Genomic DNA, 27,120 nt, shown 5'->3' on the forward strand with positions numbered 1-27,120 from the left:
AATGTGAGTGTGGGTGTGGTGATGGCTGACCTAGTGGCCTGCCATGACCCACACTTGGCACTTTCACCCCATGGCATCCCCTCCCTCATGATCTGCTCTCACCAACGAGACACTAGCTATTGTGATGCAGGCACAGTTTTGGTAAGTGTCTGTATTTTGGGACTTCTGCTCTTACATTCTCCCTTTTATGACCCTGAGACCCTAATGGTATCCACGTGGAGAGTCCCTGTGGAGAAACGAGGAGCCCAGGTGACAGCCAGAGCTAAGACTCCAAACACACGGCTCCAGGTCATCTGTCTCAGAAAGACCAGAGCTGAGCCCCAGACCTGTGGCACAGAGAGTAGCCATCCCTGCTCTGCTCTGCCCAAATTCCTGACCTATGGAATCAATAGCAAATAAAAAGGCTGTTGCTCTGAGTCACTAATTTGGAGTGGTTCATTATGTAGCAACTGATGACAGAAACAACAGTAAACACATTAGTTGACATAAGTGTATTTGTGAAAAGTGGAATGGCCGTGTTTAAATATGCTAGAAAAACTTGGAGGGAATCAAGTGGTGAGATTTTGTTCAGCTTTGGTAAAGCAAACACATTTATAAACTGCATAAATACAAATGTATATTAAACAGCTGAGAAATTCCAAATCTCCAAAGGCAGCTTGAAACAAAATAAACTGTTTAAATCAGAGCTTCTTCAAGACCCGCTCTTGGTTACGGTTAGGTCTTGGACTATTGGCTTAATAAATCAGCCGGTCATTACCAAGGGCCTGGGTGCTCTGCCAGGCATTGGGGATCTAACAACGGTAAACACAATGGACAGGATTCCTGCCTGCAGGTAGCTTGTGTCGTAGTGGGGAGAGAGACATGAAGCAAGAAATTAGATATTGAAAGTTGTGCTCTGAAAGGAAAGTGATCTGAGAGTTTATCAGGGCATCTAGTGTATGACAGGTTGGGAAGAAAGAGTTGGAGGAAATGCTATTTAGGCAGTGGGAGGAAATGGAGTATGTAAATCACTGAGGTGAGAAAGCGCCTGGTCTTTCCAGGACAGGGAGGCCCAGAGGGGTGGAGGCAGGGGAGGGCGAGGGAGTGGCAAGTGAAGATGGAGAGGCTAGGTTGACACCTGTGCAAAGTAGCCTGATTGGCATTTCCTCCTGCGAGCCGGGCACAGCCCTGATGAGCCTCGAGCTTTGGCACATGAGTGACATGACACCGGCTCTGAGGGCTGCCACCATGACACACTCCTCTTGCCAAGGCCAACAGGTGCCTGGCGGGAGCCTTTGTGTTGTGTTGTGTTGAAATAAAGATAGGCCAGCCCCTCTTTACCTTCTGATGCTGTAATAACAGTCAGGCTTTTTGACGGCTTCGAATCCATCTGGGTTCATGGAAGGCATGATGTGTATCCGGGTACTGTCGATCAGATTTGTGATTTCAGGGTCTCTGCAATCACTGGTTACGAGACAGTCGATCAATCAGATGGAGCAGCAGTTCCCGCTCAACAGTCTGTATGTGTAAAGAGAAAAGAGGACAGTATTAGGTCAGAGACAATAAGGAAAGCAGCCCCTACAGTGCAAATTCCCCAACAGGGGTCTGCACACATGATGTCTCAGACCCATAAGGCATGCTTATGCTGTGACAAGTGGCAACCAGGTGTCAGTCAGTCATGGAGTGTGCTGAAAATGTTAGTAAGAGTTAAAGTACCTATTTGTTAATAGCTTACACATTACAAAAATGAATTAGAGTGGAATAATGCTTCTTTTTCTTTTTTTTGAGACAGTCTCACTCTGTTGCTTGGGCTGAAGTGCAGTGGTGCGATCTCTGCTCACTGCAAACTCCATCTCCTGGGTTCAAGTGGTTCTCCTGCCTCAGTTTCCTGAGTAGCTGGTGGCATGCCACCATGCCCAGGCAATTTTTATATTTTTAGTAGAGACGGGGTTTCACTGTGTTGGCCAGGGTGGTCTCGAACTCCTATCTCAAGTGACCCACCTGCCTCGGCCTCCCAAAATGCTGGGATTACAGAGGTGAACCACTGTGCTCAGCTGGAACAGTGATTCTTATTATAACAATTTCCATTTGCTTGCCTTCCAAAGCATCTTCTGGAGTAGTAGAGAGAGGTGGCATTACAAAGAAGCACAGGAATCATGTATTTCCATGAGAATACATGGTGCATATGAAGCTTACCATGTATGTATTGGTGGATAACAGACTTAGAACCATCACATTGTAGATTCCTTTTTTTTTAAGACAGGGTCTCTCTATGTTGCTCAGTCAGCTTCCAACTCTTGAGCTCAAGTGATTCTCCCACCTTAGCCTCCCAAGTAGCTGGGACTACAGATGTGTGCTATTGTATCAGACTACAGATTTTTATAGGGAAAATCCAAGTTTGTGATAAGCATAAAGAGGTTTCTGATTTTTACATTTGCCTATTTCCTGGTTCTCTTGCACATGTGTGCAATTTTGGCCATATCAATGTATTCTGATTTCCACATTCTCATGTTTCTGAAACTTTAGTCATTTGTACATCATCCTCATAATTCTTTGCTGTATCTGCATATTATCTATATACTATCTTTTACTTTGTATTTTTTAAAAAACTGGTTCACTTTTTACTTACCTTAAAATGAAACTTCATATCTTTACCACTTTTCGAGATATATATTTCTAATATACATTAAATAAAAGCATGACTATTAAAATGTTAAAAACCGTCATATCCACCTAAAATTAGCTTACATATCAACAAGGACTGGGAAATTGAAGGTCTGTGAGAGATCCTGCTTTCTAATCTCTGCCCAGGAGAGAGATTATTTTTCTTATTTAAAAATATGAGTGTAAATTTCAGCCTTTCTGCTTAGACTACATGGAGTTCTCCCTGTCATTCTAGGTTCAAGGAATCTGCTTCAGAAGAGCCAATGTTGTTGAGGGTTGGTAAAGGAAAACTCAGGGCAGCGGGTGAGTAAATCAGGAGAGTGCTGCAGAGACATTCACGTGCAGGGAAAGATTTCATGGAGCCTCAGAGGAATTTCCATTTAATGACTTCACTGTAGGACCTCAACATTGTGACAAAGGACAAGTGATCCTTGGATGACAACTCCTTACTTGATTCCCTCACTGGCACATAAAGAGACCACATTTAAAAAATTAGTTATCCTAATGAACACAGAAAATTAAAACTGGGACTAAGAAAACTTGGGGCTGGGCAGTGGCTCACGCCTGTAATCCCAACACTTTGGGAGGCCTAGGCAGGTGGCTCACTTAAGCCCAGGAGTTCTAGTTGAGCCTGAGTAATGTAGCAAGATCCCATCTCTACATAAAATAAAAAATTTGCTGGGCTCAGTGGCTCACGCCTGTAAACCCAGCACTTTGGGAGGCCGAGGCAGGCAGATCACCTGAGCTTGGGAATTCGAGACCAGCCTAACATGGAGAAACCCTGTCTCTACTATAAATACAAAATTAGCTGGGTATGGTGGTGCATGTCTGTAATCCCAGCTACTTGGTAGACAGAAGCAGGAGAATCTCTTGAATTCGGGAGGTGGAGGTTGCAGTGAGCCGAGATCGTGCCGTCCATTGCACTCCAGTCTGGACAACAAGAGCGAAACTCCATCTCAAAAAATAAATTAATTTAAAAAATAAAAATTAGCCAGACATGGTGGCACACACCTGTGGCCCCAGCTACTCAGGAGGCTGATATAGAGGATCACTTGTGCTGCCCAGGAGGTTGAGGCGGAGGTGAGCTGAGATTGCACCACTGTATTCTAGCATGGGTGACAGAGTGAGACCCCATCTCAAAAAGAAAGAAAGAAAGAAAGAAAATTTGGGATATGGAATTATAGATTCATAGGCAACCATAACATTTAGAGTCTACATTCAATTCTGACTTCAATATTTTTCCTACTCATTTTTTATCTTCCTCTTCCACTACGTTGATTTTGTTTTGTTTTGTTTTGAGATGGAGTCTCAATCTGTGGTCCAGACGGGAGTGCAGTGGTTCGGTGTCAGCTCACTGGACCCTCTGTCTCCTGGGTTCAGAAAATTCTCCTGTCTCAGCCTCCTGAGTAGCTGTGATTACAGGTGCCCACCACCAAGCCCAGCTCATTTTTGTATTTTTAGTATAAACAAATACACACAGATAGTGTTCTGCTGTAACTCATAGTTGGACAGATTGAATAAACAGTGTTTACTTTTGAAACGAATTTTATTGAAACTAAATTTCTGTGCAAATAGGTACTCAAAACAGCTAAATTTTCTAAATCACAGTACAGCAATTCATTTATTTTTCTTTACATAACCAGAAGAAAATTCAGATGAATTATCTGGTGAACAACAAAGAAAATGCCACAAATCTGATAGTATTTCCCTTTCTTTTGATGAAAGCCTGGCTCTGTGTGTAATAAGGGAGATGTGCTGTGAAAGAAGCAGTAGCAGTGAATCTGGTAATGTTCTCATTTTCAGTAAAAAAGACTCTTACTGTTAAAGTCTAGTCCTGCCAGTCCTAATAAGCATATTGATAGAATGTGTGTGTCTTATGAGATTGATACAAAACACAGAGCTAAATTTTACTTTACAATAAAACTGTATTGATCTCCACCTTCAACCCCAGGTATTGTGAGGAATGTGGAAAATAGTGCAGTAGTTGGTATTGGTAAAATTAGCAGTAGTATTAGTCATTATCAATGTCACAGAGTATTAGATCATATTTATGGACCACTGCACCAACAGTACATTCAAATAAATTGGAGTATAGAATTGTTTGAGAATTTTGAAGTTGTACTTTTTAAAAAATGAACAAAACAAAACATTTAGTTCAGTTAAATATTTCAGCACTTTAAGGCAAATTTGTCTTGACTTTAGAATAAAAATAACTTTTATGGAAGATGGCCGTTTAGGAACAGCTCAGGATTGCAGCTCCCAGTGAAAGCACAGAGGGTGAGTGGACGCCGCGTTTTTATTGCCCACAGACTAGGAAATTCCCGGGCAGAGGAGCTCCACGGTCGCCAGCGCAACTGTTTCGGCCAGCGCGGCTGTGCCGGCCGGGGCCGCTGCTTTGCCCCGTGCGGCTGCTTTGTCGGCGCCCCGGAGCCACGGTTCTCCGTACAAAATACACCGGTCCGGGGGCCCTTTTGGCTGGCGATTGGAGCCACGGGAAGTCGCCCATACGCTGGTTCAAAAAAAGGGGACTGAGCAGAGAACCAGGACAGTAGATTCCAGGGCAAAAAAAAGAAAAAAAAGCGCCGCAAACCTCAGTGCTGCTGTTTAAGCCAGCGCAGTGAGTGGCCGCAGGGGAAAACAAACAGACCCCGGCGCCTCTTCAACAGGCGACAGGAACACCAACTTAAAAAAGGCTCTGAGGCAGGGAGCCAGGCGATCAGGCTCGGCTGGTCCCACCCCCACAAAAGAACAGCAACCAGAAACTCTGGATTGAGAGTTTCACAGCAAGCGCAGCTGAACCCGGGACGGTCCAGCTCTGTGGGGGAGGGGCGTCCGCCATTACCGAGGCAGCCCGCCGTTGCCAAGGCAACCCGCCATTGCTGAGGCAGCCCGCCGTTGCCAAGGCAACCCGCCACAGCAGAGACTCCGCCCCAACAGAGGCGGGCCACCATCCCCAAAGCAGTTCTAACTACACCCATATAAACAGGACTGCAGGGAAGTTCACTCGTCAGCGGGGCGGAGCCCACAGCAGCTCAGCAAAGCTGCTATAGGCCGACAGTGACTAGGCTGCCTCCTTGCTGGGCTGGGCAGGTCTGAAGGGGAAAAAAAAAAAAAAAGAAGGCGGCAGCATAACGGAAACTCATAAATAAAGCCCTAAATCCCTGGGACAGAGCACCTGGGAACAAAAAGCAGTTTATGAGTTCTGCTGCAGCAGACCTAAAAGTACCTGCCCAGCAGCTCTGAATGAACAACAACAGAGCTCGCAGCTCACCATTTGAGCTCCTATAAAGAAGAGATCGTCTCCTCAAGCAGCTCCCTGACCCCTATATATCCAAAAAGACACCTCATAAAACAGAGATCAGATTGACACTAGGCGGGTATCCTTCTGGGACAAAGATAGCAGAAGAAGAAAACTGGTAACAACCCTTGCTGTTCAGCAGCTGCTGCAGATGAACCCCAGGCTAGCAGGGCCTGGAGTGAACCTCAGCAGACCTACAGCAGGGGGGCCAGACTGTCAGAAGGAAAACCAAGAAACAGAAATAACCTCATCATCAACAAACAGAACATCAATCTGAAAGATTTGAGACCCAATCTGAAAGCCAGCAACTACAAAGTCGACAGGTGGATAAATCCTTAAAGATGGGAAGAAACCAGCGCAAAAAGGATGAAAACACCCGACACCAGAACACCTCTCCTCCTAAAAGGGATCACAACTCCTCACCAGCAAGGGAACAAGGTTGGATGGAGAACGAGTGTGATGAAATGACAGAATCAGAATTCAGAAGGTGGGTAGTAAGAAACTTCTGTGAACTTAAAGAACATGTTCTAACCAAATGCAAAGAAACTAAGAACCTTGAAAAAAGATTTGACGAAATGCTAACAAGAATGGACAAAATAGAAAGGAATATAAGTGAATTGATGGAGCTGAAAAACGCAACACGAGAACTTCGTGAAACGTGCACAAGTATCAACAGCCGAATGGACCAAGCAGAAGAAAGGATATCAGAGGTCGAAGATCAACTCAATGAAATAAAACGGGAAGGCAAGACTGGAGAAAAAAGGGTAAAAAGGAATGAACAAAGTCTCCAAGAAATGTGGGACTATGTGAAAAGACCTAATCTACGTTTGATAGGCGTACCCGAATGCGACGAAGAGAATGAATCCAAGCTGGAAAATACTCTTCAGGATATTATCCAGGAAAACTTCCCCAACCTAGCAAGGCAGGCAAACATTCAAGTCCAGGAAATACACAGAACACCACAAAGATATTCGTCAAGAAGAGCAACCCCAAGGCACATAATCGTTAGATTCACCAGGGTCGAAATGAAGGAGAAAATACTAAGGGCAGCCAGAGAGAAAGGTTGGGTTACCCATAAAGGGAAGCCCATCAGACTCACAGCAGATCTCTCAGCAGAAACCCTACAAGCCAGAAGAGAATGGGGGCCAATATTCAACATCCTTAAAGAAAAGAACTTTCAACCCAGAATCTCCTATCCAGCCAAACTAAGCTTCATAAGTGAAGGAAAAATAAAATCCTTTGAGAACATGCAAGTACTCAGAGATTTCGTCACCACCAGGCCAGCTCTACAAGAGCTCCTGAAAGAGGCTCTACACATATAAAGGAACAACAAGTACCAGCTCAACTAAAGGGCAAAACAGCCAGCTAGCACCAAAATGGCAGTATCCAATTCACACATAACAATATTAACCCTAAATGTAAATGGACTAAATGCCCCAATCAAAAGACACAGACTGGCAAATTGGATCAAAAGCCAAAACCCATCGGTGTGCTGTATCCAGGAAACCCATCTCACGTGCAAGGATACACAAAGGCTCAAAATAAAGGGATGGAGGAAGATTTACCAAGCAAATGGAGAGCAAAAAAAAAAGCAGGAGTTGCAATTCTCATCTCTGATAAATTAGACTTTAAAGCAACAAAGATCATAAGAGACAAAGAGGGACATTACATAATGGTAAAAGGATCAATGCAACAAGAAGAGCTAACGATCCTAAATATATATGCACCCAATACAGGAGCACCCAGATACACAAGGCAAGTTCTTAATCTGACTTACAAAGAGACATAGACTCCCACACAATAATAGTGGGAGACTTTAACACCCCATTGTCAACATTAGACAGATCAACCAGACAGAAAATTAACAAGGATATCCAGGACTTGAACTCAGACCTGGACCAAGCAAACCTAATAGACATTTACAGAACTCTCCACCCCAAATCCACAGAATATACATTCTTCTCAGCATCACATCACACCTACTCTAAAATTGACCACATAATTGGGAGTAAATCACTCCTCAGCAAATGCAAAAGAACGGAAATCGTAACAAACAGTCTCTCAGACCACAGTGCAATCAAGTTAGAACTCAGAATTCAAAAACTAACTCAGAACCGCACAGCTTCATGGAAACTGAACAACTTGCTCTTGAATGTTGACTGGATAAACAATGAAATGAAGGCAGAAATAAAGATGTTCTTCGAAACCAACGAGAATGAAGACACGACATACCAGAATCTCTGGGACACATTTAAAGCAGTCTCTAGAGGAAAATATATAGCAATAAGTGCCCACATGAGAAGCAAGGAGAGATCAAAAATTGACACCCTATCGTCAAAACTGAAAGAGCTAGAGGAGCAAGATCAAAAAAACTCAAAGTCTAGCAGAAGACAAGAAATAGCTAAGATCAGAGCAGAACTGAAGGAGATAGAGACACAAAAAACCCTTCAAAAAATCAATAAATCCAAGAGCTAGTTTTTTGAAAAGATCAACAAAATAGACAGACCACTAGCCAGATTAATAAAAAAGAAAAGAGAGAATAACCAAATTGATGCAATAAAAAACGATCAAGGGGATATCACCACAGATTCCACAGAAATTCAAACCATCATCAGAGATTATTACAAACAACTCTACGCACACAAACTAATAAACCTGGAAGAAATGGATAAATTCCTGGACACTTGCCTCCTGCCAAGCCTAAACCAGGAAGAAGCCGAAACCCTGAACAGACCCATAACAAGTTCTGAGGTTGAGGCAGCAATTAAGAGCTTACCACCCAAAAAAAGCCCAGGTCCAGACGGGTTCACAGCCGAATTCTACCAGACATACAAAGAGGAGCTGGTACCATTTCTTCTGAAACTATTCCGAACAATACAAAAAGAGGGAATTCTTCCCAAATCATTTTATGACACCAACATCATCCTGATTCCAAAACCCGGCAGAGACTCAACAAGAAAAGAAAACTACAGGCCAATATCCATGATGAACATAGATGCAAAAATCTTCAATAAAATACTGACAAGCCGATTGCAACAGCACATCAAAAAGCTTATCCACCATGATCAAGTAGGCTTCATCCCGGGGATGCAAGGCTGGTTCAACATACGCAAGTCTATAAACGTAATTCACCACATAAACAGAACCAAAGACAAAAACCACATGTTTATCTCAATTGATGCAGAGAAGGCCTTTGACAAAGTTCAACAGCCCTTTATGCTAAAAACACTCAATAAGCTAGGTATCAATGGAACGTATCTCAAAATAATAAAAGCTATTTATGACAAACCAACAGCCAATATCATACTGAATGGGCAAAAACTGGAAGCATTTCCCTTGAAATGTGGCACCAGACAAGGATGCCCGCTCTCACCACTGCTATTCAATATAGTATTAGAAGTTCTAGCCAGGGCAATCAGGCAAGAAAAAGAAATAAAGGGCATTCAAATAGGAAAGGAGGAAGTCAAATTGTCTCTATTTGCAGACGACATGATTGTATATCTAGAAGACCCCATCGTCTCAGCCCCAAACCTCCTGAAACTGATAAGCAACTTCAGCAAAGTCTCAGGATACAAAATCAATGTGCAAAAATCACATGCATTCCTATACACCAATAACAGACTTAAAGAGAGCCAAATCAAGAACAAACTTCCATTCACAATTGCCACAAAGAGAATAAAATACCTAGGAATACAACTAACAAGGAATGTAAAGGACCTCTTCAAGGAGAACTACAAGCCACTGCTCAACGAAATAAGAGAGGACACAAACAGATGGAGAAACATTCCATGTTCATGGTTAGGAAGAATCAATATCGTGAAAATGGCCATACTGCCCAAAGTAATTTACAGATTCAATGCTATCCCCATCAAGCTACCAATGACCTTCTTCGCAGAACTGGAAAAAACCACCTTAAACTTCATATGGAACCAAAAGAGAGCCCGCATAGCCAAGTCAATTCTAAGCAAAAAGAACAAAGCGGGGGGCATCACACTACCAGACTTCAAACTATACTACAAGGCTACAGTAATCAAAACAGCATGGTACTGGTACCAAAACAGAGATATAGACCAATGGAACAGAACAGAGGTCTCAGAGGCAACACAACACATCTACAACCATCAGATCTTTGACAAACCAGACAAAAACAAGCAATGGGGAAAGGATTCCCTGTTCAATAAATGGTGTTGGGAAAGCTGGCTAGCCATGTGCAGAAAGCAGAAACTGGACCCCTTCCTGACACCTTACACTAAAATTAACTCCAGATGGATTAAAGACTTAAACATAAGACCTAACACCATAAAAACCCTAGAAGAAAATCTAGGCAAAACCATTCAGGACGTAGGTGTAGGCAAGGACTTCATGACCAAAACACCAAAAGCATTGACAACAAAAGCCAAAATAGACAAATGGGACCTAATCAAACTCCACAGCTTCTGCACAGCAAAAGAAACAATCATTAGAGTGAATCGGCAACCAACAGATTGGGAAAAAATTTTTGCAGTTTACCCATCTGACAAAGGGCTGATATCCAAAATTTACAAAGAACTAAAGCAGATTTACAAGAAAAAAACTAACAAGCCCATTCAAAAGTGGGCAAAGGATATGAACAGACACTTTACAAAAGAAGACATACATGAGGCCAACAAACATACGAAAAAATGCTCATCCTCACTGGTCATCAGAGAAATGCAAATCAAAACTACATTGAGATACCATCTCACGCCGGTTAGAATGGCGATCATTAAAAAATCTGGAGACAACAGATGCTGGAGAGGATGTGGAGAAATAGGAACACTTTTGCACTGTTGGTGGGAGTGTAAATTAGTTCAACCATTGTGGAAGACAGTGTGGCGATTCCTCAAGGACCTAGAAATAGAAATTCCATTTGACCCAGCAATCCCATTACTGGGTATATATCCAAAAGATTACAAATCGTTCTACTGTAAGGACACGTGCACACGAATGTTCATTGCAGCACTGTTTACAATAGCAAAGACCTGGAACCAACCCAAATGCCCATCGACGATAGACTGGATAGGGAAAATGTGGCACATATACACCATGGAATATTATGCAGCCATCAAAAACGATGAGTTTGGGTCCTTTGTAGGGACATGGATGAACCTGGAAACCATCATTCTCAGCAAACTGACAGAAGAGCAGAAGATCAAACACCGCATGTTCTCACTCATAGGCGGGTGTTGAACAATGAGAACACATGGACACAGGGAGGGGAGCACTACACACTGGGGTCAGTTGGGGGGAAATAGGGGAGGGAGGGTGGGGGGTGGGAAGCTGGGGAGAGATAGCAAGGGGAGAAATGCCAGATGTAGGTGATGGGGAGGAAGGCAGCAAATCACACTGCCACGTGTGTTCCTATGCAACAATTTTGCATGTTCTTCACATGTACCCCAAAACCTAAAATGCAATAAAATAAATAAATGGGGAAAAAAAAAAGAAATACACTTTAACTCTAAAAAACAAAAACTTTTATGACAGCCCTCAGCAAAAAAGTCAGCATAGTCTGAGCTTAACATTTGCCAAATAGGTCTAGACATCAGGTAAGCTCTATTTACTAACACTGTGAGATACAGGTTTATTACTGCATGGATGATGGGAGAGTATTGGTACTTTCTGATTACAAATACAGAATTCCAAAACATTAGTGAGCAGAATTTCTTAAGATATGTCACTGAAAGAAGTTTAGTAAAAAAAATTTTTGTTAACAAGAATCCTTGACAAATGGAATATTTTCTTTTGTATGTTTTAAAATAAGCTTGTCCAACCACACCCCATGGGCCATATAGCAGGATGGCTTTGAATGTAGACCAATGCAAATTCATAAACTTTCTTAAAATATTATAAGATTTCTTTTTACATTTTTTCCCGCTCATCAGCTATTGTTAGTGTTAAGCATATTTTACGTGTGTCCCAAGACAATTCTTCTTTTTCCAAAGTCACCCAGGGAAGCCAAAAGATTGGATACTTTTTTTGCTAATGTGACAGTGTCTCATGGTCATTATTCTGGATATCAGTGATCATTGCGTAGTTCTCTAGAAGATGTAGGAGATGGAACCAATTGTGATAGTCATCCTAGTCTTTTACCTCTTACCTATTCTTGTTATTTCCTGTATTGTCTTTAAAATTTTCTCTTCCAAAGTAGTGACTGTATGAACGCATACCTGCCCTCTACCGTATTTAACGGAGCTGTTACTCATGTGGACCGCTAGATGGCAGGATGAGCTCCCGCTCAGTCTAAGAACAGGTTCTTCATTTGTGGATATTTAAGTTTCTACCAGATTCCATACAGCTGAGATGGCACTGGAGAGACAGTGGTAGTCAAGGTAGATACGGCTCTTGCCTTCATGGGGAGATAGATTATTAATGATAAAAAAGAAAATATTTAATAAATCCAATGAAAAACACAGGTTCTTGAGCGCAAATATGTGTGATCTGAAAATTAGATCCACTTAAAACTTGATAAGTACACAAACTACAAGTTTCATTAAAAAGATAAGTTATCTATCTACCTATCTATTCATTCATCCATTTATTTATTTATTGAGATTGATTATTTATTTATTTATTTAGATTGACTCTCACTCTATTGTCCAGGCTAGAGTGCACTGGTGCAATCTTGGCTCACTGCAACTTCTGCCTTCCGGGTTTAAGTGATTTTCATGTCTCAGCCTCCTGAGTAGCTGGGATTATAGGTGCCCGCTGCCATACCTAGCTAATTTTTTTAAATATTTAGTAGAGGCAGGATTTCACTATATTGGCCAGGCTGGTCTTGAACTCCTGACCTCAAGTGATCCACCCGCCTTGGCCACCCAAAGTGTTGTGATTACAGACTTGAGCTACTGAGCCCGGTCCCCCATTTAATGTATAGCCTTTGTTAAAGTTATATCAGAATGATATTTAGAGTCCTTGTTCTTGCTTTGTACCTGGGACACTGCCTTGTTACTGATGCAGCTTTGATAAGTGGAGGAACACCAGGATTTTGAGTTGAATTAGATAAAACAACGTCCTTTAAGATGCATATGCAGGGCGCCCTGATGTTTTACCCTCGTGCTGATATGAGGGGGAGGCTATGCTGTTAGGCACATGTTGGGGCAAGGGCAAGAGGACAACGGTGGGAATCATCAACTTGGGTGAACTCAGTTTTTAATGGCTTGCATTTGCATCTTAAAGGTTACCAGTCTGAGTCTAAGACCCAGGGCTTTTATGCTAGACAAAAAGCTGTGAAAAACCTTCCAAGGACCCCTTTTCCTTTCTGTTTGCCTAAAATAATTTCTTAATAACTCCTACCATGTTATCAAAGTGGAGTAGAACGGTATTGCTTTTTTTCTTTTTGTTAGCCCTGTCCTGCATTCTCTTAAAAAATCCTATTAAAAATCTTTCATTTCCAGTCTAAGTCCCTAGTTGTGAAAGCTTTTGGTAGGGCCAGGTTTTTTGTCTTCTTAATTTTAATTTCTCTCATTTGAGAATGTTATAGTCATCATTGGGAGCCATCATTCATTGGTTTGTGAAAGTGCTTTTCTCTCCCATCTTTTCTTTCTTTGGGATTTAGGAAATTGTGGGAAACTAAGGTTGTGTTCTAGACTGTACACCACGCAGTTTATGTTGTGATCTATTGTCATCTTTGCAGCCTCAAATTCCATTTTCAGCTAAGACTGGGGGTTTTAAATAACTTGTTTCTACAACTCATTGTCACAATTGAAATTCAAACAATTCTAGGTATTTCTGACTACAAAAATCTAAGATCTTTGCAGAGCAAGCCTATCTGATGCTTTTTAAATATCTTTTTATTTTTCAGACAGCCTTTCAGTCTGTTGCCCAGGCTGGAGTGCAGTGGCATGATCATGGCTTACTGCAACCTTTATCTCCTGGGTTCAAGCAATCCTTCCTCCTCAGCCTTGAGAGTTAGCTAGGACTACAGGTGTGCACCACCACACCTGGCTAATTTTTTTTATTTTTATTTTTCAGAGATGAGGTCTCAGGCTGTTGCCCAGGCTGGTCTGAAACTGCCGGGCTTAAGTGATTCCCCTGCACTGGCTCCCAGAGTGTTGGGATGACAGGCATGAGCCACCACTCCCAGCCTGATGCTTTTGAAACATATAGTATTTAATAGTTTATGGGGCATTCTTTTGTGAACACTAGCCAAAACTTCTTAAAACCACTCCCAATTGCATTTTTTTATAGTACTGTAGGACAGGAGTTGGCAAACCTTCTGCAAAGAGCCAGATAGTTAAATATTTGGGCTCTGCAGGGCCATGTTTTCTGTCACAGCTACTCAGCCCCACTCTTGTAATGCAGGAGCATCCATGGACAACAAGTAAACACATGGGCATGGCTATGCTCAATCAAACTTTATTTATACAAATAGGTGGGTGATGGGCCACAGTTTGCAGACCCCTTCCAGGAGTATGTTTTCTGAGACTTAATGTTTTTTGTGATTTACCCCCTTATTCTAAAATTAGTGCACTAAGGACTTGGGTTAGTTGAAGTGTTTGGTTTGTTGGGTTACTTTGTTTGAGATGTTAATTCTATCCTAACTTGCCTTGTGATTCTAACCCGAATGTCAGCAGAGCCCTTGTTAGGAATGAGAGCTGAAGCTTGATGAATGTTGCTTTTACTATTTCCTAGCATGACTCTACAAAAGTGTTTTGACATCAGAGGCCATAAAAGAATATACTTTGTGAGGGTCTTGATCTTGAAGTGGGGGAAGATGGATGAAAGGAAGCTTCTCCAGAGTTCAGCTACCACCCAGAGGGACAGAACCAGAGTGATAACCACATCTCCGAGGGAGGTACCACTTTTGTTTTAAAGAGACTAGTTGAACAGCGGGATTAACCCCCCAAAAAGGCAGTGAAAGCAGCCCAAAGCCATCCAGCCGAGGCAAGGTGGGGCACTGCCCCACCTAGAAAGTGTATCAGTCACGGAGGATGGGGGGTGGGCATCACCTCCTTGGTTCTCTGAAGCAGATACAGCAATTCACTCTGAGACCTTGGCAGCACACAGACCAGGAAAAGGCTGCCTTGCTGAGAACCACCCAGAGTCACAGACCCGGACGACAGCCCAGGCCGGCAGCCCCAGCCAGACTGGTGCCTTGTTAACGCAGACCAGGGCAAAGATTTGCACTAATACTGAGAAAGCTTGCAAAAAGGAACTCCCCATACCACAAAAGGGAGCGTTCAAAGTCGGGAAGGGAATACAACCAGACAGGCCCCTTCCCCACAAGATCCAGCAACCGGGGTCCCTCTCCTGGGAGAGTTTCAAGGTTAACACATCCTCCACCCGGGAACAGCAGGCTTGGCAGAGGGAAAGAGCCTGCCATTGGGAAGGTGGAGCTAACCCCACCATTATGGAAACCAGGCAAAGAATAAACAGCAGCCTGGGTGAGGCGCGGTGGCTCACACCTGTAATCCCAGCACTTTGGGAGGCCGAGGTGGGTGGATCACGAGGTCAAGAGATCGAGACCATCCCGGTCAACATGGTGAAACCCCGTCTCTACTAAAAATACAAAAAATTAGCTGGGCATGGTGGCGCATGCCTGTAATCCCAGCTACTCAGGAGGCTGAGGCAGGAGAATTGCCTGAACCCAGGAAGTGGAGGTTGCGGTGAGCTAAGATCGTGCCATCGCACTCCAGCCTGGGTAACAAGAGCGAAACTCTGACACACACACACACACACACACACACACACACACATACACACACACACCCCCCAAAAAAAAAAAAAAAAGAATAAACAGCAGCCTGGCTGAGACTGAGGCAGCCCAGCAGCGCCTCCACAGGCAGACAATGGACAGACTGTCTCAAGTGGCACACAAACACCTGTGTTAGAAAAAAAAAAAAGCCTCACACAGGAGAAATAACCCCAACTTTAACAGAAGGGACGTCCACTCAGAGAAGATGGGAAGAAACCAGCGCAAAAAGGATGAAAACATCAAAATCCAGAACGCCTCTCCTCTCCAGAGAGATCACAATGACTCACCAGAAAGGCGACAAAACATGTCAGAAAACTATTTTGACGAGCTGACAGAAGCAGGCTTCAGGAGATGGGTAATAACAAACTTCTCTGAGCTAAAACAACATGTTTTAACCCAATGCAAAGAAACTAAGAACCTTGAAAAAAGATTAGATGAAATGCTAATTAGAATAACGAGCCTAGAGGAGAACATACATGACTTGATGGAGTTGAAAAACACAGCACAAGAACTTTGTGAAGCATACACAAGTTTCAATAGCTGAATCAATCAAGCAGAAGAAAGGATATCAGAGATTGACAATCAACTCAATGAAATAAAAAGAGAAGGCAATAAAAGAGAAAAAAGAGTGAAAAGAAATGAACAAAGATGCCAAGAAATATGGGATTATGTGAAAAGACCTAATCTGCGCTTGATCGGTGTAACTGAAGAGAACAGGGAAAATGAATCCAAGCTGGACAACACTCTTCAAAATATTATCCAGGGGAATTTCCCCAACCTAGCAAGGCAGGCCAACATTCAAATATAGAAAATACAAAAAACACCACAGAGATACTCCTCAAGTTGAGAAGAGCAACCCCTAGGTATATAATCGTCAGATTCACCAGGGTTGAAATGAAGGAAAAAATGCTAAGAGCAGCCAGAGAGAAAGTTCAGGATACCCACAAAGGATGCCTATCAGACTCATGGTGGATCTCCCAGCAGACACCCTACAAGCCAGAAGAGAGTGGGGACCAATATTCAACATCCTTAAAGAAAAGAACTTTCAACCCAGAATTTTATATCCAGCCAAACTAAGCTTTGTAAGTGAAGGAGAAATAAAATCCTTTACAGACAAGCAATTACTGAGAGATTTCACTGCCACCATACCTGCCCTACAAGAACTCCTGAAAGAAGCACTAAATGCAGAAAAAAAATCTGGTATCAGCCACTGCAAAAATGATCCAAACGGTAAAGACCAATGATGTAATGAGGAAACTGCATTGAACAATGGGCAAAACAAACAACCAGTAAGAAAATGGTAGGATCAAATTCACACATAACAATATTAACCTTAAATGTAAATGGCCTAAATGCCCAATCAAAAGACACAGACTGGCAAGCTGGATAAAAAGTCAAAACCCATCGCTGTGCTGTATTCAGGAGACCCATATAACATGCAAAGACACAAATAGACTCAAAATGAAGGGATGGAAAAAGATCTACCAATGTAAATGGAGAGCAAAAAAAAGCAGGGGTTGCAATTTTAGTCTCTGACAAAATTGACTTTAAACCAACAAAGACCAGAAGAGGCAAAGAAGGACACTACATAATGGTGAAAGGATCAATACAACAAGAAGAGCTAACTATCCCAAATATATATGCACCCAATACAAAAGTGCCCAGATACATAAAGAAAGTTCTAAGTGACCTACAAAGAGACTTAAACTCCCACACAACAAAAGTGGGAGACTTTAACATTCCACTGTCAACAACAGTCAGATCAATGAGACAGAAAATCAATAAGGATATCCAGGACTAAAACGCAGAACTGGAACAAGCAGACCCAATAGACATCCAGAAAACTCTCCACCCCACAGCCACAGAATATACATTCTTCTCAGCACTACATGACATTTACTCTAAAATTGACCACATAATTGGAAGTAAATCGCTCCTCAGCATATGCAAAAAACCGGAAATCATAACAAACAGTCTCTCAGACCACAGGGCAATCAAATTAGATCTCAGGATTAAGAAACTAACTCAAAACTGCACAACTTCATGGAAACTGAACAACTGGCTCCTGAATGTTGACTGGATAAACAATGGAATGAAGGCAGAAATAAAGATGTTCCTCGAAACCAATGAGAACGAAGACACAACATACCAGAATCTCTGGGACACATTTAAAGCAGTGTCTAGAGGAAAATATATAGCAATAAATGCCCACATGAGAAATGAGGCAAGATCTAAAATTGACACCCTATCATCAAAATTAAAAGAGCTAGAGAAGCAACATTGAAAAAACTCAAAAGCTAGCAGAAGACAAGAAATAACTAAGATCAGAGCAGTACTGAAGGAGATAGAGACACAAAAAACCCTTCAAAAAATCAATAAATCCAGGAGCTGATTTTTTGAAAAGATGAACAACATAGACAGACAGCTAGCCAGATTAATAAAAAAGAAAAGAGAGAAGAATCAAATAGATGCAATAAAAAACGTTAAGGGGATATCACCACCAATTCCACAGAAATACAAACTGCCATCAGAGATTACTACAAACAGCTCTATGCACCAATAAATTCCTGGATACTTGTACCCTCCCAAGCCTACACCAGGAAGAAGTTGAAACCTTGAATAGACCAGTAACAAGGGCCGAAGTTGAGGTAGCAAATAACAGCCTACCAACCAAAAAAGTCTAGGTCCAGACAGGTTCACAGCTGAATTCTATGACATGTACAAAGAGGAGCTGGTGCCAATCATTCTGAAACTATTTCAAACAATACAAAAAGAGGGAATCCTCCTGATCTCATTTTATGAGACCAACATCATCCTGATATCAAAACGCGGCAGAGACTCAACAAAAAAAGAAAACTTCAGGCCAATCTCCATGATGAACACAGACGGAAAAATCTTCAATAAAATACTGGCAAACTGATTGCAACAGCACATTAAAAAGCTTATGCATAATGATCAAGTAGGCTCCATCCTTGGGATGCAAGGCTGGTTCAAAACACGCAAGTCCATAAATGTAACCCACCACATAAATAGAACCAAAGACAAAACCACATGATTATCTCAATGGATGCAGAGAAGGCCTTTGACAAAATTCAACAGCCCTTTATGCTAAAAACTCTCAATAAACTAGGTATCGATGGAACCTATCACAAAATAATAAAAGCTATTTATGACAAACCCACTGCCAGTATAATATGGAATGGACAAAAAAATGGAAGCATTCGTTTTGAAATCTGGCACTAGACAAGGATGCCCTCTCTCTCCACTCTTATTCAATATAGTATTGGAAGTTCTAGCCAGAGCAATCAGGCAAGAAAAAGAAATAAAGGGTATTCGTTTAGGGAAAGAGGAAGTCAAATTGTCTCTATTTGCAGACAACATGATTGTATATTTAGAAGAGCCCACTGTCTCAACCCAGAATTTCCTGAAACTGATAAGCAACTTCAGCAAAGTCTCAGGATACAAAATCAATGTGCAGAAATCACAAGCATTCTTATACACCAATAACAGACAGAGAGCCAAATCAAGAATTAACTCCCAATTCACAACTGCTACAAGAAGAGTAAAATACCTAGGAATACAACTAACAAAGGATATAAAGGACTTCTTCAAGGAGAACTACAAACCACTGCTCAAAGAAATAAGAGAAGACACAAACAGATGGAAAAAATTCCATGCTCATGGTTAGGAAGAATCAATATTGTGAAAATGGCCATACTGCCCAAAGTAATTTACAGATTTAATGCTATCCCCATCAAACTACCAATGACCTTCTTCACAGAACTGAAAAAAACAAAAACAAAAACAAAAACAAAAAAACACTTTAAACTTAATAGGGAACCAAAAGAGAGCCAGCATAGCCAAGACAATCCTAAGCAAAAAGAACAAAGCTGGAGGCATCATGACGCCTGATTTCAAAATATACTACAAGGCTACAGTAATCAAAACAGCATGGTACTTGTACCAAAACAGAGATATAGACCAATGGAACAGAACAGAGGCCTTGGAGGCAACACCATACATCTACAACCATCTGATCTTTGACAAACTGGACAAAAGCAATGGGGGAAAGGATTCCCTGTTTAATAAATGGTGTTGGAAAAACTGGCTAGCAGTGTGCAGAAAGCAGAAACTGGACCCCTTCCTGATACCTTACACTAAAATTAACTCCAGATGGATTAAAGACTTAAACATAAGACCTAACACCATAAAAACCCTAGAAGAAAACCTAGGCAAAACCATTCAGGATATAGGCATAGGCAAGGACTTCATGACTAAAACACCAAAACCATTGGCAAAAAAAGCCAAAATGGACAAATGGGACCTAATTAAACTTAAGAGCTTCTGCACAGCCAAAGAAACAATCATTAGAGTGAGCCAGCAACCAACAGAATGGGAAAAAAATTTTGCATTCTACCCATCTGACAAAGGGCTAATACACATAGCCTACAAAGAACTAAAACACATTTACACAAACAAAAAACCCATCAAAAAGTGGGTGAAAAATATGAACAGACACTTTTTAACAGAAGACATTTGTGCAGCCAACAAACATGAAAAAAAGCTCATCATCACTGGTCATTAGAGAAATGCAAATCAAAACCACACTGAGATACCATCTCATGCCATTTAGAATGGCAATCATTAAAAAGTCTGAAGACAACAGATGCTGGAGAGGATGTGGAGAAATAGGAATGCTTTTACACTGTTGGTGGGAGTGTAAATTAGTTCAACCATTGTGGAAGACAGTGTGGTGCTTCCTCAAGGACCTAGAAATAGAAATTCCGTTTGACCCAGCAATCCCATTACTGGGTATATACCCAAAGGATTACAAATCATTCTATTATAAAGACACATGCACACGTATGTCCGTAGCGGCACTGTTTACAATAGCAAAGACCTGGAACCAACCCAAATGCCCATCAATTGTAGACTGGACAAAGAAAATGTGGCACATATACACCATGGAATACTATGCAGCCATAAAAAACGATGAGTTAGTGTCCTTTGTAGAGACATGGATGAACCTAGAAACAATCATTCTCAGAAAAGTGACACAAGAACAGAAAATCAAACACCGCATGTTTTCACTCATAGGTGGGTGTTGAACAATGAGAACACTTGGGCACAAAGGAGGGAGCATCACACACTGGGGTCCGTTGGGGGTGGCTATGGGAGGGATAGTAGGAGGGAGGGTGGGGGAGGGATAATGTGGGGAGAAATGTCAGGCATAGGTGATGGGGGGATGGTGCCAACAAACCACCTTGCCATGTATGTACCTATGCAACAATCTTGTGTGATCTGCACATGTACCCCAGACTCTAAAGGACAAAAAGAAAAAAAAAAGAATATACTTTGTTTCTGTTTTTAGAACTGAGGTGCATAGGGAAGTCATTTAATCTAAACTCATTTTCTAGATGAAGTAGCTATAGCCTTTAGATGTTAAATGATATGGGCTGGGCACAGTCGCCCATGACTGTAATCCCAGCACTTTGGGAGGCTAAGGTGGCGGATCACTAGAGGTCAGGAGTTCAAGACCAGCCTGGCCAATATGGTGAAACCCCATCTCCACTAAAAATATAAAAATCAGCCTGATGTGGTGGTGGATGCCTGTAATCACAATTACTTGGGAGGCTGAGGCACGAGAATCGTTTGAACCCCGAAGGTGGAGGTTGCAGTGAGCCTGGATTGCATCACTGCATTCCAGCTTGGGCGACAGAGTAAGGCTCTGTCTTAAAAGCAAAAATTAAATGATGCGTGTAAGTGTTAAATTAGCTACTTGGTGGCAAGTGTAGAATAAGTCATATCCTGACTGCCAGGCTTTTTCCAGCTGTAGCCTCTACTTCATATATGCTCCTGCCCTTAGCCACTGACAGCAAATATGGGCCTGAAGGTCTTATTGGGTATTACTTATTTATTAGGTATTATGTTATTTATTGAAGCCCTGAAATGAGGAATCAGATGAGCAGCTACAGACTTTTTAAAAAACTGTCTAAAGACTCTTTAAAAGGAAATCTCAAAGTTTATTTAAAAAATATATATCTATGACTTGAGACATTTTTCTAAAAAAAAAAAAACCCATAAGTATCATAAGTGTTGTGTCATGTTACTTCCATTTTACTAATGTAGACATAAAAAGATGAGTAAGACAGGTCTCAGGTCAAAAGTATATATAATTCAGATGAGAAATATGCGAGCAAAACTGTATTTTGCATAATTTATGTACGAGACTATGCATTTCAGTATTAGAGAAGTAGTAAGGATAATCAAACGTAGAAGAGCCTTTTCAGTTATGGTATTGACAAAGGCTTAGTCAAAGAACAATGAATACAAATTTGAAACTGTGAAATTATTCTAGTTAGGGGGAAGTGTAGAAGTTGAAATGCCAAAATTAGGTGAGGAAGGTGGGACGATCACTGGAGGCTAGAAGTTCAAGACCAGCCTGGACAACATGACAAGACCCCAATCTAAAAATAAAGTGAAAATAAAAGAGAAAAAGGCAGCATGGGCCTGTGAGGCATGTGGGTGCCCGCGTCCCACAGCTCCCCCCGTGTCTCCAGCTCCACCCCCAGCCTCCTCTGCAGTGGTCCGCTCCAGTTGCCCCCTGCAGATTCAGGTTCCAGATAGAAGGCTGACTGTTCTCTGCCCTTTGTTGTGGCCCCCACAGGCCCCGGTTACTGCGGCGACCACCAGAGAAGCCTTGGCACTGTGGAGGAGCCCCAGGCTACCCCTCAGCCATACTTGAGGCTGGTTCTGGAGGTGCTACACAGGGTTGTGGCAGCACTGCGTCAAAGTATGGGAGCAGATTCTAATTCTTATGGTTTTCCATGGGAATGGGTGATATGGGCGGCTATGTTTGGATTTTTTGCTGTTTTCTTTTTTGTGTGGAGAGGTTTTAGATCAGTTAGGAGTTGGCGTTATGTGGGAAGAGAGAAAAAGCTTGCTGAAAACCTGTCTAGACTAATTGAGGAAAAATGTCAACTACTTGAAAAACTGAGCATTATTCAAAAAGAGTATGAAGGCCATGAAGTGGAGTCATCTTTAAAGGATGCCAGCTTTGAGAAGGAGGCAACAGAGGCACAAAGCTTGGAGGCAACCTGTGAAAAGTTGAGCAGGTCCAATGCAGAACTTGAGGAAGAAATGTTATGTCTAGTAAGAGAGTTAAAAGAAGAGAAATCGAAACAGTCTGAACAAAATGAACTGATGGTGGATATTTCAAAACAGATACAGTGTCTAGAAGATGAGTCAAAATCCCTCAAATCACAAGTCGCTGAAGCTAAAATGACCTTCAAGACTTTATTTCCAATGAACGAAGAATCACTGAAGATAGCAATAAAAGATGCTTTGGATGAAAATTCTCAACTTCAGGAAAGCCAGAGACAGCTTTTGCAAGAAGTTGAAGTGTGGAAAGAACAAGTGAGTGAACTTAATAAACAGAAAATAACATTGGAAGACTCCAAAGTGCACGCAGAACAAGTTCTCAGTGATAAAGACAGTCACATCAAGACTCTGACTGAACACTTGCTGAAGATGAACGATTGGGCGGCTATACTTGGAGAAGACAGAAGACATGAAGACAATTTGGAGTCAGAAATGAACAGTGAATCAGAAAATGTTGCATACTTAGATCATCCGCCAAACAGAGCTTTGAAGAAACTGATTCATGCTGCTAAGTTCAATGCTTCTTTCAAAAGCTTAGAAGGAGAAAGATCCCAAATTAATATTCAGTTATCTGAAGTTGATAAAATGAAGGAAGAACTTACAGAACGTATTAAAAATCTTGAGACTGAACAAGCATCTTTGCAGTCAGAAAACACACGTTTTGAAAGTGAGAATCAGAAGCTTCAACAGAAACTTAAAGTAATGACTGAATTATATCAAGAAAATGAAATGAAACTCTATGGGAAATTAACAACAGAGGAAAATTGCCGGTTAGAGACAGAAGAGAAACTTTCTAAGGTAGACAAAAGGATCAGCCATGCCACTGCAAAGCTGGAGACCTATAGAAAGAGAGCCAACGATCTTGAAGAAGAATTGGAGAGAACGATGCATTATTATCAAAAGCGCACTATTTCCTATGAGAACAAAGTGCATGATAATTGGTTTGCAGCTCGAACTGCTGAAAGACATCTCCATGATTTAAGGAAAGAAAATGCTCACAGCAGACAAAAATTAACTGAACTAGAGTATAAATTTGAACTTTTTGAAAAAAATCTGCATTTATTGGATGTTCCAAAAGCACTATTTTGCAGAGAGCCTTCCCCATATGGCTCCTCACCATTGGGTCAGCCTTCATCTGAAACAAGAGCTTTTCTGTCTCCTCCAACTTCATTGGAGGGTCCACCCAGAATCTCACCTTTGCTTTCAAGGAGAGAAGGAAGAGGCTCAAAAGGCCCAGGCAATCCTCTGGACCATCAGATTACCAATGAAGGAGGAGACTCAAGCTCTGATATGTTAACCGATTCTCACAGGCGTCCTTCTGACACTGGGCCCCTGTCACCTCTGTGGGAAAAGGGAGCTTCTGGAGATGATTTTCCACCAAGGGATCTCCCAGGTCCACCAACATGCTCCATTTGCAAGTATGCTTGGTTTTTAAAAATTTTTTTCAAAGCTCAATATGTGTTTTATTAATTAGAGATATTAATTTTACTATCTGTTCATGTAGTAACGCATAGGAGGAAAAAGTGTTCTAGCATTCTGTGAGTGTACCATTACTTTTCTGAATGGGGAAGGCAGGCAGCCATAAGTGGAATGTTGAGGTTTCACATTGATTCATCTTAATAATATAGAATTATTTCTGTATTTTGGTTGTCAAGAAAATAATTGACTTTTTGCAGGTCTTATAAAACTAAAATTATTTGTATCTTATTTGGTAGCAATTTGTTATTCTGGCAGTTAGTTAAAATAATTAAAATTTATATTCCAGCATTAAAATTACTGGCTATGATATTTTTTAAAGGCTTTTTCATAAGTAGTTCTGATGTAGTCCTACTTATTTAAAACTTAAAATGCATTTATTATGTTTGAACTAACTGTTGAATTTGTTGAATTCTTTTAAAGCTTCACATAAGAAAAATGAGTAATATATTGCTTTTATATTCATACTTTACCATTTTGAACTATAGGGTTCTGCAGAATAAATATGTGGTTACCAAATACTAGGCTTTGCCTATGAATGTCTCATCTAGTCATTCCTTCCCTTGTTTCTCCTCTCTTTTTAAAGTGTAAAGTGAATTAAAATGAATTTTCTTTGGGGGAATTTTAAAGTGGTTTCTGATATAACTGGAAATGTTTTAGTGTAATATCAAATCAGAATTAGGAATCACTGATATGAATTTTAAGTTTGGTGAAAATTACATTACATGAAATGTTCCTTGAGAAGGACCTTGATAATGAAAGAAAAAATATTATTTTTCTGGCAATTTTTATATATTTTGAAATAATTCCAATTTTTTAAAAGAGGTGTTAAGATAGGACAAAAATTACATTAAAAATTAATGATATTTCCTATAATCATCTGTATTTGAAGAGGCACATTTTTCTCAATGTTGTAAAAATTAGTTTGTTAGATCAAGTAATTATTCTGGTGTCAATTTTAAAATAAAATAATAGGTAATGGAAGTTATAAACTTAATGATTTATTAGGGCACAGTGCAGGTTCTCAAAGTTATAAAACATCTTTTACCAATCTCTTTGAACAGAGAAATGTGTATCCACCGAGGAGTTTTCCTCCTCACCTTCCACAAGACCTGGATTTTTCCTCCCACCTCCAATCCAGAAGCGAGTCCTTCAGGGCTGATTCCATCTTCAAACGAGCCTGCTACTGAACATCCAGGACCACAACAAGAAACTGCACGATATTTTTTGCTCTCTTCAAAAATGATTTTGACTGATATTTTTTTCAATTTAAAGTAACTGCTATTACTGTATAACTGTTACTTATATTTACTTACACTTTTGCTAAAATGGAAGCTTAATGGCATTATAATTCCAGGCTAGAACTTTATAAATAAAGATGATTTAAGTATGAATCTTATGAGTAAATTATTTCTGTTTTATTTTATTCTAGATTGTATAACTATTTTAATTTGATTAATCCACCATTATATAAACAATAGTGAGAGTTTCATATGTGTAATCTTGCAGGCGGGGAAGCTTTGAATTCTAAAGGCTGTGTCTTTATGACAAGCACTGTATTTACTGTGGTTGTAGAAAAATGTGAAAGTTACCTTATGCGGAATTAAATAAATTTTAGTTGATTTAGAGATTTGTTTGGCATTGATAATAAAATCAGCTAGTTTTCCTATTTAAAAAAACTCATAGCATACATAATGTGAACTATGATTTAGTTGATAATGTATTAGTATTGGCTCATCAATTGTAACAGATACGCCGCACTAATGCCAGGTGTTAATAATAGAGGACACTGTGTCTGTGGGTGGGGCAGGAAAAGGGTATATGGGAACTCTATATTTTCTGTTCAATTTTTTTGCAAACCTCAAACTGCTCTAAAAATTCATTTTAAAAAATGAGATGAAAGAAGAAAAAGTAAATGAAAAAATAAAAATGCTAAGGAAGTAAAAATAGAAGAAAATATAAATCAATATATAATTTAAGAAAAAATCTGGTAGGACTATATCAAAAAACATGAATCAAGAAGGAAAAGGCTAATACAAATACACCACTAGAACAATGAGCAAAAGATATTAACAATAAATGTTTAATAAGACTATGAGAAAAATGTTCAGTCACATTAATACTAAAAATTATGTGATATTATTTTTATCTGTGAAATTGGCAAACATTTTTAAAAGAGATAACAGTAATCACAAGGGGCCAAACAGACTCTTTCACATATGACCAGTGAGGACTGTAAATTGGGATGACCTTTGGTCAGAAAAAGATTTTCCAAAACTTGGAAGGTGAAATATGATTGAATAATTCATTTTCATGTTAGGGCAATGCCTAACTAGCCCATCTAAGGTGAATTGAATCCTGACTTGTTGTTATTGATTTGCACATTTTACAACTGTAAATTCAGATGTCAGCTTGTAGAAAATTGGTAAAGTGTTAGTATTTTTATCCAATAGAGAGAAAATTTCTGTCCTGCACAGACAAAAATGATTTCTGCTCTGTAAAGAAGATAGCACCAAAAGTTATGGTTTATCACCCTGTAGGACATTCATCAGATGTATATCTAATTTAGCAGTAATTTATAATAATTTTAGTATTCTTTTTCTTAGGTATGTATGTATATATGTAAATTTTATGTATGTGTATATTCTGTAGTATATATATACATAAAATACATACTATATGTATATATATCATATAGATTATGGGATCTATATGCATATATATGCATATATTATGTATATATTATAGATGTATACATAATACATGTATATATGTATAGATATGTATACATAATATATGTATATACAGTCATGTATACACATATATAGAT

The 27,120-nt window shown here is 40.4% G+C and overlaps 1 protein-coding gene across 1 annotated transcript; it reads left to right on the forward strand.

The window, feature by feature from the left end:
• The first annotated feature begins 22,359 nt into the window (after positions 1-22,359).
• LOC116557354 (melanoma inhibitory activity protein 2-like) lies at positions 22,360-24,284 on the forward strand. Its single transcript, XM_032286817.1, has one exon. The coding sequence runs from the start codon at positions 22,449-22,451 to the stop codon at positions 24,282-24,284; it is 1,836 nt and encodes a 611-aa protein (XP_032142708.1). The 5' UTR covers positions 22,360-22,448.
• Positions 24,285-27,120: the final 2,836 nt, after the last annotated feature.

Source organism: Sapajus apella, unplaced genomic scaffold (genome assembly GCF_009761245.1).
Source record: "Sapajus apella isolate SASKATOON/1434 unplaced genomic scaffold, GSC_monkey_1.0 scaffold2, whole genome shotgun sequence".
Taxonomy (NCBI): domain Eukaryota; kingdom Metazoa; phylum Chordata; class Mammalia; order Primates; family Cebidae; genus Sapajus; species Sapajus apella.